Here is a 20784-nt window from a genome sequence, read left to right on the forward strand (position 1 = left end):
CCCCAAAGTCGCTCACCCCCAGGGGTGACTGCCTTGGCTGCTTGGCTTTACGGCAAGGATCACCCCGGTGGGTGGCTGGTGTCCCCAGCTCCCACGCAGACCCGTCTCCTGCTCTGCCCGCGCCCCCACTCCAGAGCGCTCAGTCCCCCCAAAAGCTCTTCCAGGGGCGATCTGCAGGCGCCCTACGCGCCCCTGGCCCACGCGCCAGCACCCCGGGAATTGCGCACCCGTCTAAGTGGGGGGCTGGGGGAGCCGGAGGCCGGGCGGGGGCGGCATGGGGCGCCAGGCGAGGGAGCGAGGAAGGGGACGCGGAGCCCGAGCCCCAGCCTCGCCGGGATTGAGGGCAGCGGGCTAAGGGAGGAAACCAGTCCCGAGCCCAGGAGGGGGGAGTTAAAGGAGAGGCGGGGAGGGGGAGAGGATGGTGGAGGGAAAAACCGGAGCTGGAGCTCAGGCGGAGCGGGCGGCAGCATCCCGCGGCCCACGCCCCCCACACCTCCCTCACCTCCGCACCTCCCGCCCGCCCGCCCGCCCGCCTCGCCGCCGGTCTCGCACGCCCCCTTTGTCTCGGCGGCGAGTCAGTCTCTGCTCGACTTTCTGCCCGTCTCCCCTCCTGCCCTCCGACCGCCCGGGCGGCTGGAATCTTCCTTCCTAGGATCCAGAAGGGCTCTCGCCCTCTCCACCCTGAGGAACCCACCCCTTTCGCTCCTGCAGCCTCCTCCTCCTCCTTCCCAAAACAACACCAGGCTGGGGCGGCCCGGGGAGAATAATAATAACCTTGGTGGCCCCACACTTCTCAAAGTGCCACGGAGCTGCGGGTCCCCAGCTACCTGTGCGAAGTGGGAGGGGCAGAGCTACCGAGCCCATTGTAGGGAATGGAGAAACCGAGGCTCCGGAGAGGACCCCGTGACTTGCCCAAGGTCACACCGGGACCTGCAGTAGAACAGCAAGCGGAACCCTGGCCGCTGGACTCCACTCCTGGGGTCTTTTTATCACAGCCTCCTGCCCCTTTCCTCTTATCTGGGGGGTTAGGTGGAAGGCAGATTAGGAAGTAAACTTGGCCCTTCATAGGCATTGTGGGGAGAAGTGGGGCTGAGAGAGGGACGGGGTACCTACAATCCCAAACCCGCAGGCCTCAGGAAGGGCTGTTTCCAATTATCCTGGGGGAAGGGAGGAGATGCCTTTTCGGGTGTAAGAACCCGGGCTTTCAGCACCTCCTGGCAGGGGCGACATTCCTCTGCTTCCCGCTCAAGCCTCCACAGGCCTCCCCCTTCCCTTTGATTGTGAGGTCCCCATCACATCCCCTGCTGACAGTAGCTCTTCAAAGACCCCCCCCCCACTTCTTGGTGTTCAGCAAGGTGTGTGTGTGGGGGGGCAGACCCATGGAAACACAAGACCAGCTCCAGCTGCGAATGAGGAGCCCCTCGCCCCAAGCCTGCATTACCCAGTTAGGCTCAATGTGACATCTGTATTTTGGGGCCACTTTCACTGCTTCACATGCGTCCTTGACTCGGCTACTGGGTGGCCTGCCTCCTGAGAGTCAGTAGGGGAGACCAGTGCTCCTGCACCCCTTGTCCCTCCGCAGCTGGATAATGGTAAACAGTGGGGAGTGCTACTGAGCGGGTGTCTCGTCTGTCACTGTCTGCAGTCTCACAGTCACACCCAACAGTCTGACACGAGCTCCTGCCACTCTGCCTCAGCCCCCTCACCATGACCCCTGCTGCCCCCACCTTGGGAGTGAGACTTCAAACAGGTTTCCCCCTTCAGTTTACCAGGTTGCCTAGCAACCAGCCAGTCAATGGCATGAAGCCCCACCCCCACCACTTGACTTCACACCAAGCTCTGCAGCCCCATTGGCTCCCAGCTAGTCCCACCTCTCAACCCCTGGTTTCAGAGACAATATGCCAATCCTCACCGTTGCTGGACAAGGGAGCCCCTGTCGGACCCCATTTCTATGACTGCCTCCCCAAACAGACACAAAGACTCCAGTATCATATAAAACCATTTTATGTAACAAGTGCATCACCACCTCCCTCTGTCCCTCTGGGTTCCTTCTCCTGCAGATCATCAGGGCTGCTGGGGTCTGGGCCCCCACCACACCACCAGAGCTGAAGCCTGCATTCGAGGTGGGCGTGGCGCAGGGAGAGCAGGGGAAGGTCCAGCTCTTGCTCCCCTTCGTCCCCGCTGTCGGTGGGCTCTGGAAACACACGCTGACCGGAGGCAGTGGCCAGCAGAGGCAGGCTAGGATGCAGGCTGGAGGGAGAGATGGCAGGGTCTGTCAGGGCCTGACCAAGCATGCTCGCTCCCTCCCCAACCCAGCCTGGAGACCCCTGCTAGCAGCTGAGGACCTCACTCCGTTGGTGCAGTCCTTCTGGGGTAGAAAACTGAGCACGGGCTCTGGCTTCCCTTCATTGCCTGTCCCGCTGGTGTCCCACACAGAGACAGCCCCGCTGGTACTGCCGCTTGCTAGGTACTGTCCACTCCTGGGGGAAGAGAGGAAACTTGCTGGCATACAGGCATCGCCCCGAGGCAGGAACCCCTCACACCCTGGGGAATGAGCCTTAGGCAGGAATGGGCTACAGCCACTCACGGGTCCAGATCAAAGTAGATGCGCTGGTTGGTGGTCACCTCCCGGCTCAGGGACCACAGTGGGTGACCAGGCTGCCGGAGATCCCAGCATAGAAGCTCAGCATCCTAAAGACACAGAACAGGGGCTTGGAGTGTCTGTGTACGTGTACACACACACACACACACACACACAACCTCTACCTCCCTCAAGCTGGGCACTCCCCAACACAGACCACAGCCCCTCTCTTGCCCTACTGCGCACTGCCTGCTTGGCTCTCAGGATGTGAACCCTACCTTGCGGGCTCCTGAGAAGAAGCGGTTGCCATCGGGATGAAAGCAGAGGTGGGTGACGCCCCCTTGGTGCCCTCCCAGCAGGGCAAGAGGGGAGCCATCGTCCCAGGAATACAGGCCCAAGGAGCGGCTGTAGGAGCCACAGGCATAGAGTGGCTGCGTTGGACTGAAGGCGATGCAGGAGATGATGCCACCTTGGCCCTGTTTTTTGGCTAGAGAAAGGAGGAGGAACAAAGTGGGGAGAGGGCAAGGTGCACTACCCAGGCAGGCTCACCAGAGGTGCGCTTCTGCCCCTGGCGCCAGGCCAGTGTGCTGGGCTCAACATCCTCCCTGCTACTTGTCACAAGCAGAACAAAGACCTCTGCTTGTTTCCCAGATCCTTCTATACCCCAAAGGACCTAAACGCCCCAGGCCTCCTTCTTCCCTCTCAAAACTCAGCTTCTCTTGGAAGGGAGAGACAGCTGAAGGCCTATAAGAAACAGACTCAACTTCATCCCCAATTCTCTAGAGGACTGGGGATATAGCTCTGTGGTAGAGCCTTTGACGAGCACTCACAAAACCCTGACATTCCATCCCCAGCGCTGCAAAAATAAAATTTAAAATTTCTAGAGATTAGAGTTCTGGTACCGAGATGGTGGTATGGGTTCAGGAATGAACTGGCTCTCTAAGCAGCTGGCTGACCTCAGCAGCTTCCTCCTCACTCCAAGTCTGTTTTCTCCTCCACAGTGGTGCACAGCCTTCCTCCCAGGGCTGAGAATGAAATGGAAGCCCACAGGTGCCCCGCTCATATGGGGCCCCGCACAGGACGCACGCCCTCCCTCTGCTCCTCCCTGGGTGGGGGCCCGGGTGCTCACCAAACGTGGCTCGCACCTCGCAGTCCCGGCCGGGCCGAGATGTGGAAAAGATGCGCACTGTCCGGTTGAAGCCACAGAAGAGTTGGGAGCCATCCGGTGAGAAGCAGAGGGAATGGGCTGCCGTCAGCTCATCCTAGGGGCAGCAGAGGGCTGAGAGCAGGCCGTGCCAGGCCTCCGCTGTCCTCCAGGAAGGACTGGGCCATCACAGGTGCTGGGGCTGGGCGGGGAGTCTGTACCAGGTGGTTATAAGCACGAAAGGAAGCCCGGAGCTCTCCAGTGAATGCATCCCAGATGTGAATGGGGTTCTCTCGGCTGCTGCTGGCCACGCTGAGGGAGACATGGACACTGAGGCCCGGCACTGTCAAAGGAGGGGGGGAAGCCAGCTGACCGGCTCTCTCAGCTCCCATCTGGAGGGCACACTGAGCCATCCTCCTACAAATCCCCCTGGCTGCCCATGACCCTCTAGAGCGTTCCCTCAAAGCTAGGAGGTCAGGGGGCCGCAGAGGACACTTACTAGGAGGTGTCTGGCTGGTTTGATGACATCAGTGAATACCAGCAGTAATCATACACAGTATCACCCTCCACCATTCGAAGGACAGGGGCCTGGAAAGAGGAGGAGGAATACCAGTCACCAACAGGGAAAAGGAGTCAGAGACCTTTTAGTTTTATGGCAGAAAGAAGACTGTGTGTTGGCATTAACCAGGTAGGAGAAGGCAAATGGGTATATATATAAAGAACTAAGTTGTTTTGTGTATGTGTGTGCATGTGGTACTGGGGATGGAAGCCAGGGGCATCTACCACCAGGCTATGTGCCCAACCCTACTTTATTCTTTATTTTGAAACAAGGTCTCACTAAGTTGCAGACGCCTCCTAAGTCTCAGAGGTTGACTAGAACCCACAATCCTCCGGGCTCAGTCTCCCTTGCACTTGGATCACAAGCGTCCCCCCCACACCTGGCAAGAAGAGTATTTACATCAGTATTCAAGGGTGAATTCAGCCTCAAATGTGAGATTTAGGCCACTAAAAGCTTACAGATTCACATTTTTTCTTTCTAAACTCTTACAGGGAAAGAAATGTCCCCAATCCAGAGACAAAGAGCTAACCAGTAATACAAATTTTTTTATGTGTGTTATGTTGGGGATGGAACCCAGGAGCATGCTACCTCCAAGCAATACCCCCAGCCCTATTTTTTATTCCTTATTTCGAAATAGGGTCTGAGTTGCAATGGCCTTAAGTAGCTGCGGCTGTCCATGAACCACAATCCTCCTGTCTCAGCCTCCCAAATGCTGGGCTTACAAGTGTGCACCACCACACCCGGCTAGTAATACAGATATTTACTGACCACCTAGACAGTCCCATTTTTATCTTCTAAAAAATTATTAGGAACAAAATGTGGTGGCACACAGTGGTAATCCAAGTACTGGGGAAGCTAAAACAGGGGGATCCAGGTTCAAGGCCAACCTCAGCAAGTTAGCAAGACCCTGTGTTTCAAAATAAAACACAAGAAGAGCTGAGGGTATAGCTCAGAGGTAGAATCCCCCTGGGTTCAATCCCTAGAACCACAGAACAAAACAAAAAACAAAAAATTATTAGAGATGGAGTGTAGCTCAATGGTAGAGCATTTGACTAGCTATGCACAAGGTCTTAGGTTTCATCCCCAGTGCTGCAAACAAAACAAAACAGATCACACACGCAAAGTAAATAAAAGCCGGGTGTGGTGGCAAGGGCTTGTAATCTCATACTTAGGAGACTGGGACAGGAGGATCACAGGTTCACAGCCAGCCTCAGCTACTTCGTGAGGCCCTCTGCAACTTAGTGAGACCCTGTTTCAAAATAAAAACAAAAACAGGGCTGGGGTTATAGCTCAGAATGCTCCTGCGTTCAGCCCCTAGTACCAAAAAAAAAAAAAAAAAAAAAAAAAAAAAATCCTGTGATCTCTCCATCCAACTTAAGGATGCCTCTTGGTTCAATCCCCAGTACCACCCTCCCAAAATACACACACATTTAGATTAAAATCATTCAGATACTGTTTTTTTTTTATATATAAATATGTTTCTAAAGATATTCACAAGAACTTTCTGAGGGAAGTTTTTTTTTTGTTTTTTTGTGGTACTGAGGATTGAACCCAGGGGCATCTACCACCAAGCTACAGCCACAGCCATATTTTTATTTTTTTATTTTATTATTATGTGTGTGTGTGTGGTACTGGGGGTGAAACCCAGGGGCTTTTCTACCTCCGGGCTATACTCCCAGACCTTTTTTTTATATTTTATTTGGAAACAGGGTCTCACTAAGTTGCTGAGAGCCTCACTAAGTAGCTGAGGCTGGCTTCCAACCCATGCGATCCTCCTGTCTCAGCCTCCCAAGCGTGGGGATTACAAGCGTGCGCCACCACGCCCAGCCATATTTTTATTTTGAAACAGGGCCTCACTAAGTTGTGGAGGGAGGGCCTCACTAAATAGCTGAGACTGGCTGTGACCCTTTGATCCTCCCGTCTCAGCCTCCCAAATACTGAGATTACAAGGATGTGCCATCAGAGCCGGCTTAGGAAAGGTGTTTATTAGAAAAAGGATTTTAACAGGGAATCCCTAGGCTGATGAGAGTCTCACTACTTGCTAAGGCTGTCCTCAAACCTGCGATCCTTCTGTCTCAGCCTCCCAAGTACTAAGCCACTGTGCCCAGCTTAAGTTTAATATTCAAAGGCATGAAATTATATGTATCCTAATTGTGGTGAGGTTTAGCCAGAGTAACCCATTCTGCTCTAATTCATGCATCTGTACTGCTGCATAGTACTCCACTCCCAAATGTACCCAGATGAAGCTATCCCTCTCCTGCTGACAGTCACTGATGGTTTTCTAGTGTCAGGATCATGTGCTTTAACATTCTGGAACGTATGGAAGGGTTTATCTAGTTTCTGCTGGAGAAGTGCTCACACTTCACCAAATTTGTAAGATAATGTCAAATGTGTTCCCTAAGTACTCATTCTAATGTACTTGGGGCAGCAGCACTGGATGAGAGTCTTGTGCTCTTTATTCCCTTGACTTTGCTATACTTTTAAATCCTTCTCAGTGCAAGGCCGGTGCCGGGGCCTCCGAGGCCGGGATTGGAGACTGCTGAGGGGTTAGGCCGGTGCCGGCGCCAGCAAGGCTAGTTATCGGAGCCTGCCATGAGGCAAGGCTGGTGCTGGGGCCTCCGAGGCCGGGATCAGAGCCTGCCGAGGGGTTAGGCTGGTGCCGGGGCCAGCGAGGCTGGGATCGGAGACTGCCGTGAGGCAAGGCTGCTACTAAGGCCTCTGAGGCCGGGGATCAGAACCTGCCGAGGGGTTAGGCCTGTGCCTGGACCAGCAAGGCCGGGATCGGAGCCTGCCAAGAAGCAAGACCAGTGCTGGGGCCTCCAAGGCCAGGATCGGAGCCTGCTGAGGGGTTAGCCCAGTGCTGGGGCCAGCGAGGCTTGGATCGGAGCCTGCCATGAAGCAAGGCCGGCGCATGTTTGTAATTTCAGTACTTGGGCGGCTGAGAAAGGAGGATTGCAGGTTTGCAGCCAGCCTCAGCTACTGAGGCCCTCTGCAACTTATAGATCCTGTTTCAAAGTAAAATATAAAACAGAACTGAGGGTAGAGCTGGGAGGTAGAATGTCACTGGGTTCAATCCGTAGTACCACAAATAAACGGGTAAGTAGGTAGACAGACAGACGAACAGACATATGGAGACACACACACACACACACACACACACACACACACACACACACACACGACTACTCAGTCATTTGGTAACCCTGAAGGTAACATGACTTCACTTTCTACCCCGTCTCTCTGAATCCGTATAGATAACTGACTGGTGGGCAACTCTACTTGGATATCCCAAGAGCACCTCAAAGTAAGTGCATGCGTGCGTGCGTGCGTGCTTGCTTGCGTGCATACGTGTGTGTAGGATACTGGGGACTGACCCCAAAGACATTTTACCTCCAAGATATGGCCAGCCCTTTTTATTTTCTATTTTGAAGCAGGGTCTTGCTAAGTTGCTGAGACTGGCCTCAAACCTATGAGCTTCCTGTTTCAGCTTCTCAAGTGCTGGGATTACAGGTGTGTACCACCTTGCCCAGATACCTCAATCTCCACTTATCCATAGCAGACCCTGTACCTGCTGTTCCTCCTGAGCCCAGCACCCAGTTTTCGGGCCTGGAATATGCAGTCCAGCCTTGACCACAATACTTCTCATTCCCTTTCCACTACTGGCCCAACCAATACCAAATCTGTCTACTCCTCCTCCTGCAGTTTTCCCTTGATTATGTCCTTTCCCCTCACTTTCCTCTCCCAAGACCCCATCGCCAACCACTGCCTTCCTGCCAGCATTTCCCCACCACACTTCATGCTCTCCACATCCCCATCCTCCAACCTGCCCATCCATTCTCCACACCATGGCCACACTGAAGGCCCTGAGATCTTAGTAAGTTGGAATTCTGCAGTGTCACTCTCCTGCTGAAAACGCTGCAGTGACTCCTTGTAGCTCATCTCCTTACAAAGAGTTCCACTGCTAAGCTCCAGCCCTCAACCCACCTCTCAAGGCCCATCTCCGCCTGCTCACTCCATTAAAACTGCCACATCTCAGCCGGGCATGGTGGCGCACGCTTGTAATCCCAGCATTTGGGAGGCTGAGGCAGGAGGATCACTGTTCGAGGACAGCCTCAGCTACTTGGTGAGGCCCTTTGCAACTCAGTGAGACCCTGTTTCAAAAATAAAGAATAAAAAACAGGGCTGGGGATGTAGCTCGGAGGTAGAATGCCCCTGGGTTCCATCCCTAGTACTGCCAATAAAAACAACAAAAAACAAAACAAAACAAAACAAAAAACCATAACTGCCACATCTCACTATTTTGACTCTTGGCCCCAGAAGGTACTAACTGGCCATACTCTCAAACTGCAGGCTTTCACATGCACTAGTCTCCAAGCCTGGAACAGTCTTCCTTCACCTCTGTGCACCGCCTTGGATCGCACCCTCCTCATTCCTCACCTTTCTCCCTAGTAAAGGCTTCCCAGAGCCTGCGGGCTGAGCGAGATGCCCTGCTTCATGTTCCTGCACCCCTGGTGTGCCTTGCTCTACACCACCCCTCCCTATCTAAAGGGCGGGCATGATGTCTGCCCTGGTGACCACAGGCCCCTAATCACCTGCTGCATAAACAGCAGTAAATAATATTTTCATGAGAAAACAAAGACAGCAAACTGTTTCAGTAACATGAAGCCCAAAATAATAGGACTCTGAATTGAAACAGAGGCAGTGGAGCAGAGATAAGTGGGTGAATTAAAGATTGGGTGGACTAATGAGAGTTGGCAATTAATTGGATGTGAAGGGTTCTAGGAAAAGGAAGATTAAAGGATGAGAACTGGCTTCTGGGTTGGAGATGAGGCCAGAAAGATGGTGGAGGACCTGGGACCAAGGGAGACTATGAGATGTCAGTGTCTGCAGTGAGCAAGAATCAAATAGCGCACGCCTCAGAGGAAAAGGTTTCACAAGGATGAAAGAGCAAGCGCCTGGCTCTAGCATTTGGGAATGAGAGTACTCAAGTGCCACCAAGCCTGGCTCCTAGGGTATTTCTTACCTATAAAATTGCCCTTTGTAAAAGAATCTGCTGGCTGGGTGTGGTGGCCCATGCTTGAAACCCAGTACTTAGGAAGCTGAGACCGTAGGGTGGCAGGTTCGAGGCCAGCAATTTATAGCAAGACCCTCAACAACTTAGGAACACCCTGTTTCCAATTTTTTTTAAAAAAAGGGCTTGGGATGTAGCTTGAAGGTAAACTGACCCTGGGTTCAACCCCCAGTACCCCCCACCACACACAGACAGAGAAAAAAAAAAAAAAAAAAAAGGAAAGAAATTTTAAAAATCTCCTTTTGCACAAGGCCCTGGGCTCAATCTCCAGCATGAAAAAGAAGCCGGGCGTGGTGGCACACGTTTGTAATCCCCGCACTTGGGAGGCTGAGACAGGAGGATCACACAGGTTCGAAGCCAGCCTCAGCAACTTAGTGAGACCCTGTTTCCAAATAAAGTATAAAATAGGTCTGGGAGTATAGCCTGGAAGTAGAAAAACCCCTGGGTTCCACCCCCAGTACTGCACACACACAAAAGAAAAGCTGGAGCCAGGCATTTGGGAGGCTGAGACTGGAAGATCGCGGTTCGCAGACAGCCTCAGTTACTTAGTGAAGCCCTTCACAACTCAGTGAGACCCTATTTCAAAATAAAGAATAAAAACTTGGGCAGAGGGTATAGCTCGGAGGTCTGGGGATGGGTTCCATTCCCAGACCTGCAAAAAAAAAAAAGACAGGTGTGGTGGTTCATGCTTATAATCCCAGTAGTACTTGGGAGGCTGAGACAGGAGGATTGAAGCTGGAGGCCAGTCTCAGCTACTTAGTGAAGCCCTCTGCAACTTAGTGAGATCCTGTTTCAAAATAAAGGACAAAAAATAAGGCTGGGGGTGTAGCTCGGAGGTAGAATGCCCCTACAATTCCCCTGGGTTCAATTCCTAGTGCCACTAAAAAAAAAAAAAAAAAAAATCCTCCTTAAAAATACCAAAAGACTTACTGAAGACTAATTTATGATATTAAAATCCTAACAAACTAAATGTCCAAAATGGAGGAGAGAGGGGGGGAAAGGCTATCAAAAGCACTTGCTGCAATATCACACACCATGCAACACAATAACTATGAAGACCGGACCACCATGAAAAACATTTAGGATGATTGGTTAAAGGAAAAAAGGATACAAAACCATCTACTGCAGGATTACAACCACAGAAAACGCTTATTTCCCGTAGAAAACGTAAAGGGCTGAGCTGTGTGGAGTGGCGGGAAGTGATGAGTTTGCCTTGATGTTCCCGTTTCTCCAAAATGAGCATGTGCAATCAGCTCTCAACCTAGTACTGGCTCCACCTGTGCCCCGCTGTACACAGCCCACTTGCCCCAGTTCCACACTTCCCGGTCTCCCCAGTCCTTAAACCAGGACTTAACTCCTACTCTAGGATCTAAAACCCCCTTCTCAACTTCTCAGAACACTCCACCTGCCGCCCTGGCCATCCTCTGTGGCCCTCGGGCCGAGGTGACTTTAATGCCCACCCTCATCCCCATACACACTTCAAGTATGGGGCAGGAGCGCACAGGACGGCTGGATGCGCATCACCTTGTTCCCCACTGTCATTCCCAAACCGTTCACTTTCCCAACCCAGGTCCTCTACAGTCCTTGTGCATCAACCAAGCGACCCACTTCTGTCACGGCCCCCTTCCCTGGGACTCCCTGGTTCACATCTTGCCCCTACAGATCCTTGTCAACGCTCTTGGTGACTTCCACTCCCACCGCCCTTGAATCTGCTGTCCCTGCGTGGCAGTCTCCCCACATGAGAGCGTGGCTCCCCCCCTTACTCCCTTCAGGTCTGCTCAGATGCCACCTCACTAGTGAGGTCTTCCTCCATCATCCATCCTTATTGGGGGGGGGTGGTACTAGGGACCCAATCTAAGGGCATTCTACCCCTGAGCTATACCCCCAGCCCTTTTTATTTTATTTTTTTTCTAAATTCTGAAACAGGGCCTCACTAAGCAGCAAAGCCTGGCCTTAAACTTGCCATCGTCCTGTTTCAGCCTCCCAAGTATTGGGATTACAGGCATGTGCTACCATGTCTGGCTCTCCATCAGCCTTTCTAAAATTAAAACTCACTCTCAATCCTCTTCCCTGCTTTGATCTTCCCCAGTCCATCTATCAGACATATATTTTACTTTATTTCATTCCTTTTTGTGTGCGTGTGTGTATTATGTGTGCTAAGGATTGAGCCCTGGCGGCACTCTACCACTAGCTGCATCCCCTTTCAAAAGTTTTTTTTAATTTTTAGACAGCCAGGCGTGGTGGCGCATGCTTGTAATCCCAGCACTTGGGAGGCTGAGACAGGAGGATTGCACATGTTCAAAGCCAGCCTCAGGTACACAGTAAGGCTCTCAGCAACTTAGTGAGACCCTGTTTCCAAATAAAGTAAAAAATAGGCCAGGGAGTATAGCCTGGAGGCAGAAAAGCCCCTGTGTTCCACCTTCAGTACCACAAAAAAAAAAAAAAAAAAAAAAAAAAAATTGAGACAGGGCCAGGCACGGAGGCACACGCTTGTAAATCCAGCACTTGGGAGGCTGAGATAGGAGGATCGTGGTTTGCACACAGCCTCAGCTACTACTTAGTGAGGCCCTCAGCAATTCAGTGAGACTCTGTTTCAAAATAAAGAATAAAAAATAGAGCTGGAGCCTGGCGTGATGGAGCACACTTGAAATCCCAGCACTGGGGAGGCTAAGAAATGGAGGATCACGGTTTACAGCCAGCCTCAGGTACTTAGTGAGGCCCTCTGCAACTTAGTGAGACCCTGTTTCAAAATAAAGAATAAAAAATAGGGCTGGGGATATAGCTCGGAGGTTGAATGCCCCAGGTTCCATCCCCAGACCCGCAAAAAAAAAAGGGGAGCTGGGCATGTAGCTCGGAGGTAGAATGCCCCTGGGTTCCATGCCCCATGCCCAGTACCACAGAATCTCACTAACTTGCAATCCTCCTCCCTTCACCTCTCAAGTTGCTTGAAATTACAGGTATGTGCCACCGAGTCTGGCCCGCCCTCCCTCCCTCCCTCCCTCCCTTCCCTCCTTCCTTCCTTTCTTGTAATACTGGGGATGGAACCCAGAATTCAGGGTCTCACTGAGGTGCAAAGGACCTCAGCCTCCCAAATGCTGGGATTACAAGAGTACGCCACCATGCCTGGCTTGTTATTTCTTCGAACCTGTGCGATCCTCCTGTCTCAGCCTCCTAAACTCTGGGATTACAAATGTGCACCACCACACCCAGCCTGGCCTGTTATTTCTTTATTGCCTCTTTCTTTTTTCCTTCCTTCCTTCCTTTATTTATTTGTGTGTGTGTGTGTGTGTGTGTGTGTGTGTTACTAATGATAGAACCCAGCACCATCTTCTACCTCCAAGCTATACTTCCAGACCTATTTTTTTTTTTTTTTAGTTTATTTGGAAACAGGGTCTCACTAAGTGCTGATAGCCTCACTAAGCTGCTGAGGCTGGCTTTGAACTTGCAATCCTCCTGTCTCAGCGTCCCAAGTACTGGGATTACAAGCATGGGCCACCATGCCCGGCTATTGCCTGTTTCTTGAAATAGTAATATAAGCTTCATAAAACATGGGACTTTTACCTCAGCACAGTAGCGCATGCTTGTAATCCCAGTACTTGGGACGCTGAGACAGGAGGATAACATGTCCTTGGCTACTTAGTCAGGCACTCTGCAGCTCAGTTAGACCCTGTTTCAAAAAGAAAGAATAAAAAATACGGCTGCGGGTATAGCTTGAAATAGAATCCCTCTGGGTTCCATCCCCAGTACTACAGAAATAAATAAATAACCAGACAGCGACTTTTGTCCATTTAGTAAACTAGTCCGCAGTACCTAAAACTGTACTTGGTATAAAGTCAGCCTGGGCAACACACTAAGACCCTCACCTCAAAACATAATGAAATAAAACAACTCTAAATTGGGTACATGGCAGACACCTGTAATCCCAGCTACAATAATAAATTCAATTATAGAAGCCGGGTGCGGTGGCGCACGCTCGTAATCCCAGCATTCGGGAGGCTGAGACAGGAGGATCGCGGTTCGCAGACAGCCTCAGCTACTTAGTGAGGCCCTTTGCAACTCAGTGAGACCCTGTTTCAAAAGAAAGAATAAAAAATTGGGCAGAGGGTGTGGCTCAGAGGTCAAATGCCTCTGGGTTTCAGCCCAGACACCCCCCACAAAAAAAAAGAAAAAAGAAATTCAATCACAGCCTGTGCAATTTATAGAGACCTTTTCTCAAAAATTAAAAAAGGGCTGGGAATGGCCGGGCGTGGTGGCGCACTCTTGTAACCCCCCCGCGCTTGGGAGGCAGAGACAGGAGGATCGCGCAGGTTCGAAGTCAGCTGCGCACGCTGGCTTAGGAGACCCTGTTTCCAAATAAAAATGTAAAAATAGGTCTGGGAGTGTAGCCTGGAGGGCTTCCAGGAACCCCAGTACCACCAAAAAAAAAAAAAAGGGGGGGAGCTGGGAATGGAGTTCAGTGGTAGCACACTTGCCTAGCATGCACAAGTTCCTGGGTTCAATACCCAGTATACCAAAAAAAAAAAAAAAACCGAACAAATTAAAGAATGAATGGAAGTCAAGTGCAGTGGTGCATCTTGTTATCCCAGTATGTGGGAGGCTGAGACAGGAGGATCAAAGCCAGCCTCAACTTAGCCAGGCTCTCAGCAACATAGTGAGACCCTGTTTTCAAATAAGAAATAATATCGGGCTGGGGGTATAGCTTGGAGGTAGAATGCTTTTGGGTTCAATCCCTCATTCAAAACCAGCCTCAGCAATCTAGTGAGACCCTATTTCCAAATAAAATATAAGAAGCTTTTTTAAGTTCTTTTATTTTATTGTGGTATTGGGGGTGGAACCCAAACGCTTTCTACCTCTGGGCTATACTTCCAGACCTATTTTATGTTTTATTTTGAAACAGGGTCTCACTAAGTTGCTGAGAGCCTCACTAAGTAACTGAGACTGGCTTTGAACCTGTGTAATCCACCTGTCTCAGCCTCCCAAGCACTAGGATTACAAGCATATGCCACCACGCCCGGCCCAAGCTTTTTTAAATTTTAAAATAGGGTCTCTCTGGGCTGGTGAGAGTTCACTATTTTCTATTTATTTATTTTTTTGGTGGTACTGGGGTTCCTGGAAGCCCTTCTACCTCCGGGGTACACTCCCAGACCTATTTTTGCATATTTATTTGGAAACAGGGTCTCCTAAGCCAGCACGCGCGTCTGGCTTCGAAACTGCGCGATCCTCCTGTCTCTGCCTCCCAAGCGCAGGGATTACAAGCGTGCGCCACCACGCCTGGCCCAAGAGTTCACTATTTTCTGAGGCTGTCCTTGAACCTGCGATCCTCTTGTCTCAGTCTCTCACATCCTGGGATTACAGATTTATACTCCATTTCTTTCTTTTCTTTTCTTTTTTTTTTTTTGGTGGTACTGGGGATGGAACCCTTCTACCTCCGGGCTACACTTCCAGACCTATTTTATATTTTTTTATTTGGAAACAGGGTCTCTTAAGTCAGCTAAGGCTGGCTTCAAACCTGTGTGATCCTCCTGTTTCTGCCTCCCAAGTGCAGGGTTACAAGCCTGCGCCACCACGCCTAGCTTTATAGCCCATTTCTAACCCACCATGATAAGCAGACCCTGAGGACGCCCTGAAGGTACCTTCATCTTTCTCTCCTAGCAGGCCTCAACCAGTACGTCCTCCTCCTATTCCACGCCTGCACCCAACTGACAACAATAGCTACTCATGTTCCTTGAGCAATTAGTACACACCTGCACTGTCCTCATATTCATTCTCACAATCCTGTGAGGTGGGTGCCATTATCATCATCCTCACTTCACAAGAAACCAGTCGCTTAACTTGCCAAGAAAGATGGGCGACAATTCTTCAAATGGGGGGGAACAGCCAGGTGTGGTAGTGCTCACCTTTAGCCTCAGCTACTTGGAAGGCTCAGACCTAGGCCAGGGGCTCAAGGTCACTGTGGGCAACAAAAAGGCCTTTTCTCAACTTACAATGGTTCAAATTACAATTTCCCTGGGGTGTGGTGTGGTGGTACACACTTGTAATCTCAATACTTGGGACGCTGAGGCCCGAGGATCACAGATTCCAGGTAGCTTCAGCTAGGTCCTGGGCAAATTAAACTGTGTTTCAAAATTTTAAAATACAATAAAATAGAGCTTGGGGGTGTAGCCCAGAAGTAGAAAGTCCCTGGGTTCAAACCCCAGTACAAAAAAAAAAAAAAAAAAAAAATTACAACAAGGTGTGGTGGTACAAGCTTGTAATCCCAAATTTAAAAATTAAAAATTTTCTTTTGTGATACTGGAGATTGAACTCGAGGCCATTCCAACCTCCGAGCTAAATCTCAAGCCCAATTTTGTTTTGGTAGTAGAAATTGAACCCAGAGGTGTTCTACCTCCAAGCTATCCCCCAGCCCTTTTTTATTTCTGTTTTTGAGACAGGGTCATCAGGGTCTTGCTAGGCTGCTGAGCATTTTGCCTCATTGCTAAGGCTGTCCTTAAACCTGTTATCCACCTGTCTCAGCCTCCCAAGTACTGGGATCATGGGCATGTGCTACCACACCTGGCTTAATTAATTATTATTTTTTTTTTTGGTGGTACTGGGGTTCCTAGAAACCCTTCTACCTCCGGGCTACACTCCCAGACCTATTTTATACTTTTTATTTGGAAACAGGGTCTCTTAAGCCAGCGCGGCTGGCTTCGAACCTGTGTGATCCTCCTGTCACCCCCTCCCAAGCGAGGGGATTACAAGCGTGCGCTACCACGCCCGGCTGGCTTTATTTTTTATTTACTTTTTTTTTTTTTTTGTAGTAGTAGTAGTAGTAGTATGGATTGAACCTAGGACCATTCTACCCTGAGCTATACCCATAAACCAATTTTACTTTTTATTTTGAAACAGGGTCTCACTACATTGCTGAGGGCCTTGCTCAGTTGTTGAGGCTGACCTCAAATCTGTGATCCCCGTCTCAGCCTTCCAAGCAGTGTTCCAAGTACTGGGATTACAGGCATGTGCTAGTATGCCTGGCTCATTTTTCATCTTTCTGATGGTGCAAAAGCAATATGCTTCAAGTATCAGAAGTGATATGACTCAAAGGAGCATATACTTTAAATTTTTATCTTTTCCTGGGCTAATAATATGTGTTATCCCTAAGGGAAACAAGTGACACCCAGCAACATGCTGTGCTGTTGAACTGTGTTGTTAGGTGTGTGTGTGTGTGTGTGTGTGTGTGTGTGTGTGTGTGTGTGTGTGTGTGTATATATATATTTTTTTTTTTTGCGGTACTGGAGATAGAACCCGGGGACATTCTACCTCCGAGCTACACCCCAGCCCTATTTTTATTCTTTATTTTGAAACAGGGTCTCACTGAGTTGCAAAGGGCCTCACTAAGTAGCTGAGGCTGGCTGTGAACCGCAATCCTCCTGTCTCAGCCTCCCGAATGCTGGGATTACAAGCATGCGCCACCATGCCTGGTTTGGTTAGGTGTACTAAATGCATTCTTTTTTTTTTTTTTGTATGGTACTGGGAATTGAACCCAGGGTTGTTCTACCTATGAGCTATACCCCCAGCCTTATTTTTTAGTTTTATTCTGCAACAAGATCTCCCTAGGTTGATGAAAGTTTCACTATTTATTGAGGCTGTCCTCACACCTGTGATCCTCCCATCTCAGCCTCCCGAGTACTGGGATTACAGGCGGGCACCACTGTACCTGGCTACTGCATGTTCAATTTACCATTGCAACCCATGACAGGTTTATCAGAATGTGAGCTCCTGTCATTCTCCCAGTCCACCTCCCTCTCTCCAGCTCTGGGCAGCATGGGTCACGACTCCGTCTCCACCTCTGTCACTCTGCTGTACCCCACCCCAGATGCTGGAGCACCTGGGGCTCATGGGCCTTCTCCTCTCCCATCTATACTTTATGGAGCCAGAATCCATTCTCAAGCTATGAGATCCCATCCACATGTTTTACCAGTTCTCAAAGCATATCCTTGGCCCCAACCTCTCCTTTTTGCTTTATATGTCAGCCGGGCGTGGTGGTGCACTGTGTCATCCCAGCATTCGAGAGGCTGAGACAGGAGGATAGTGGTTCATAGCCAGCCTCAGCTACTTAGTGAGGCCCTTTGCAACTCAGTGAGACCCTGTTTCAAAAAAAAAGAATAAAAAATCAGGCTGGGGGTGTAGCTCAGAGGTAGAATGCCCCTGGATTCCTTCCTTTGTACTGCAAGACATAAATAAATAAATAAATAAATAAATAAATAAATAAATAAACAAACAAACAAACAAAACAAAAACCTTTGAAAAAATAAAAAAAGAAACCTTTGAGTTCTGTCCTAGTACTTGCTCACATTCTTGTTTCTTGCTCGGTTAAGTATTCCACCATCCACCCAAGTGCAAAAAATCTGAACATTACCCTTGACTGCCTCCATATCCAGCTCAAATGTCTTTCCAGCCCCCCCCCCCAACCCTGACCCTTGTATCTAAAATGGAATCTTCTGACTAGGCTCTCTGTATTGTTTACTTCTTTCATAGCACTTATTTTATTTATTCCTCTTTTTTTCTTTCTTTTTCTCTTTCTTTATTTTGTGGTGCTGAGATGGAACTCAAGGGCATTCTACCCCTGAGCTACACTTCCAGCCCTATTTAATCCCAGTACTTGGGAGGATGAGACAGGAGGATCTTGGGTTCAAGGACTGTCTCAGTTAAGTAATGAGATTCATCAACCTAGCAAGACCCTATTTTTCCCCCTTTTTTGGCAGTACTGGGGATGGAAACCAGGGGAATTCTACCTCCAAGCTCCACTTCCAGCCCTATTTTTTATTCTTTACTTTGAAACAGAGTCTCCCTGAGTTGCGAAGGGCCTCACTAAGTAGCTGAGGCTGTCCGCGAACTGCGATCCTCCTGTCTCAGCCTCCCGAATGCTGGGATTACAAGCCTGAGCCACCACACCTAGCAAGACCCTGTTTCAAAATAAAAATAAAAGTAAAATAGTGCTAGGGGTGTGGCTCAGAGGCAGAATACCCTGGGTTCAATCCCTAGTACCATAAAAAAAAGAAAGGCTGGGGGTGTGGCTCAAAAGTAGTATGCCCCCGGTTCAATCCCCAGTAAAGCACACCTACACACACCATCCTCCCAGGACATTTGCTTAATCTGTAATAAACTTGACTACTTATTGGTTCCCATTTGTAAACTATGAAGTGCAGACAACTGGCTCTTCATCTATCTTGTTCTCCTCTTTATCATCCCAGCACAAACATAATAATAAGTAACTATAAACTGGGCCCAGTGGTGCACGCCTGTTATCTCAGTACTCCTCAGGGAGGAGGATCACAGGTTGGTGTTGTTCAGAGGCAGAATATCCCTGGCTTCAAGCCACAGTACCAAAATAATTAATTAAAAATGAAAATAAGCCGGGTGTGGTGGCGCACGCTTGTAATCCCTGTGCTTGGGAGTCTGAGACAGGAGGATCACAAAGGTTCGAAGCCAGCCTCAGCTATTTAGTGAGGCTCATAGCAACTTAGTGAGACCCTGTTTCCAAATAAAATGGAAAAAAGGTCTGGGAGTGTAACCCAGAGGTAGAAAGCTCCTGAGTTCCACCCCCAGTACCACAAAAATAAATAAATAAATAAATAAAATAAATAAATAAATAGCTGGATGTGGTGGTGCATGCTTATAATCCCAGTACTTAGAAGGCCAAAGCAGGAGGATTGCAGGTTCAACCAGCCTCAGCAACTTCTCTGAGGCCCTCTGCAACTTAGTAACACCTGTTTCCAAATAAAAGAAATAAAACAGAGGTGGTAGTGAAGCTCAGAGGTAGAATGCCCCTGGTTCAATTCCCAGTACCACACAGATACATTAAAAAAAAATACAGGCCGGGAGTGGTTGCACATGCTTGTAATCCCAGCATTTGGGAGGCTGAGACAGGAGGATTGCAGATTGGCGGCCAGCTTCAGGTACATAGTGAGGCTCTTTGCAACTCAGTGAGACCTTTTCAAAATAAAGAATAAAAAAATAGAGCTGGGGGTGTAGCTCAGAGGTAGAATGCCCCTGGGTTCCATCCCCAGCACTGCAAACACACTCATACACAATTTTTTCTTTCCTTTTTGCAGTGCTGGGGATGGAACCCAGGGCCTCATGCATGCTAGTCAATCGCTCCACCACTGAGCTATAGCCCCAGCCAAACAGATAAGTAAATAAGTAAATGTTAGTTACAATAAATTCACTATTTTTCTACAGAAAACACATTTCTGACCAAATAAGGAACAAATATCTCTTTACATGACTTTAGAATTCAGGGCAGAAATGTTACATGTGGAAATTCATAGTGAAGGAAAGTCCCATTTGTGAACAGAAACCTGTGGATTTGGGGTTCTCTACCTCCATGAAGGATGTGAATGTGCAATGTCCCACGAAGGGGCAAGGCTAGCCCGTACCCTTACCATTTCTGTGTATTCCACTTGCTCGCCCTCATTGTACAGCTCGGGAGGCAGGTTATAAATCCGCAGTATGTTATCAGCACTGTTGGTCAGGATGCAGGAGCCATCAGGAGCCCTAGAAATAACGCAGTTAGAAAACCGGGCAGACCTCCCAGTGCCTGCCAAGTAGAGGGCTAGGGCTGAGCCTAGCTCTGTGGTAGGTAAGCTCCTTTCTTGATGGAAGACATTAACTCCTAGAGGAATTTTAAGTCAGTACTCAAGAGAGATTCCTCTCTTTGGCCCAGATCCTTGTCCCAGATAAGGCCAAAAGCCTGGGGTGGTCACCTCCCTGCCCACTGTCCTTACCATTTACAGCCTTTCAAGAAGTTCTCGGGTTGGGCGCTAAACTCGGTCCAGGAACCACTGAGAAACTGAGGTACCCGGGAAAAGCTGTAGTTCCAAGTGCTGGAAAGAAGACGGAGAAATAATAAACCTGGGTCGCCCAAGCAAAGGGGGAACGGGCCTGGGGAAGTGGGGCTGAGGACTGGTGGACAGTCTCACACTTCCACTCTTAGATTCCAGGGTCTACTGCCACTTACGCGTCTCCCTCCTCCTCTGGAGGGGGGTCCTCAGACACGCCTTCCATGGCTTCTCCAGACCCCAACTCCGGGCCATTCGCTTCTTCCGCGGGCAGGCTCACGGTTTCAGAAAGTTCCTGCTCCTCGATCTGAGGACTCAGCTCCCTAAGAGCATCACGCTCTGCCTCCAGGGGAGGGGAGGCAGACGCAGGCTCCCCCTGCCCCGGTTCCTGGGACGCCGCCGAGCCAGCCTCGGGGTTTGGGGACGTGCGTGGCGGATGGTCTCCATCGGGTGGCGGCGGCAGCAGTTCGGGGTCTGTATTTTTATCCATCGGGGAAGGCTGGGGAGAGAGATGGGCTGGAACGGGGGCCTGGTCCGAAGAAAGACTGTCCGGAGTTAAGAGCTGCTCCTCCGACATCTTCATAGTGCAGAGGAAGCGCAGCGGACATG

At 49.9% G+C, this 20784-nt stretch overlaps 1 protein-coding gene and 1 long non-coding RNA gene across 2 annotated transcripts in view; both read right to left on the bottom strand.

Moving 5' to 3' along the window:
* Positions 1–20784, bottom strand: part of LOC308275117 — a 562357-nt gene that overhangs the window by 323951 nt on the left and 217622 nt on the right. The window lies entirely within an intron of this gene.
* On the bottom strand, positions 60–20758 carry WRAP53 (WD repeat containing antisense to TP53; the record flags this gene model as incomplete). Its single annotated transcript, XM_080712979.1, has 12 exons — positions 60–171; positions 828–930; positions 2027–2250; positions 2346–2480; positions 2588–2691; positions 2860–3068; positions 3711–3843; positions 3947–4037; positions 4225–4313; positions 19780–19891; positions 20122–20220; positions 20355–20758. 12 exons carry the CDS (start codon positions 20756–20758, stop codon positions 60–62), a joined length of 1815 nt encoding a protein of 604 aa, XP_080569105.1.

This window comes from Muscardinus avellanarius, assembly GCF_963383645.1.
Source record: "Muscardinus avellanarius genome assembly, chromosome: 16".
NCBI lineage: Eukaryota > Metazoa > Chordata > Mammalia > Rodentia > Gliridae > Muscardinus > Muscardinus avellanarius.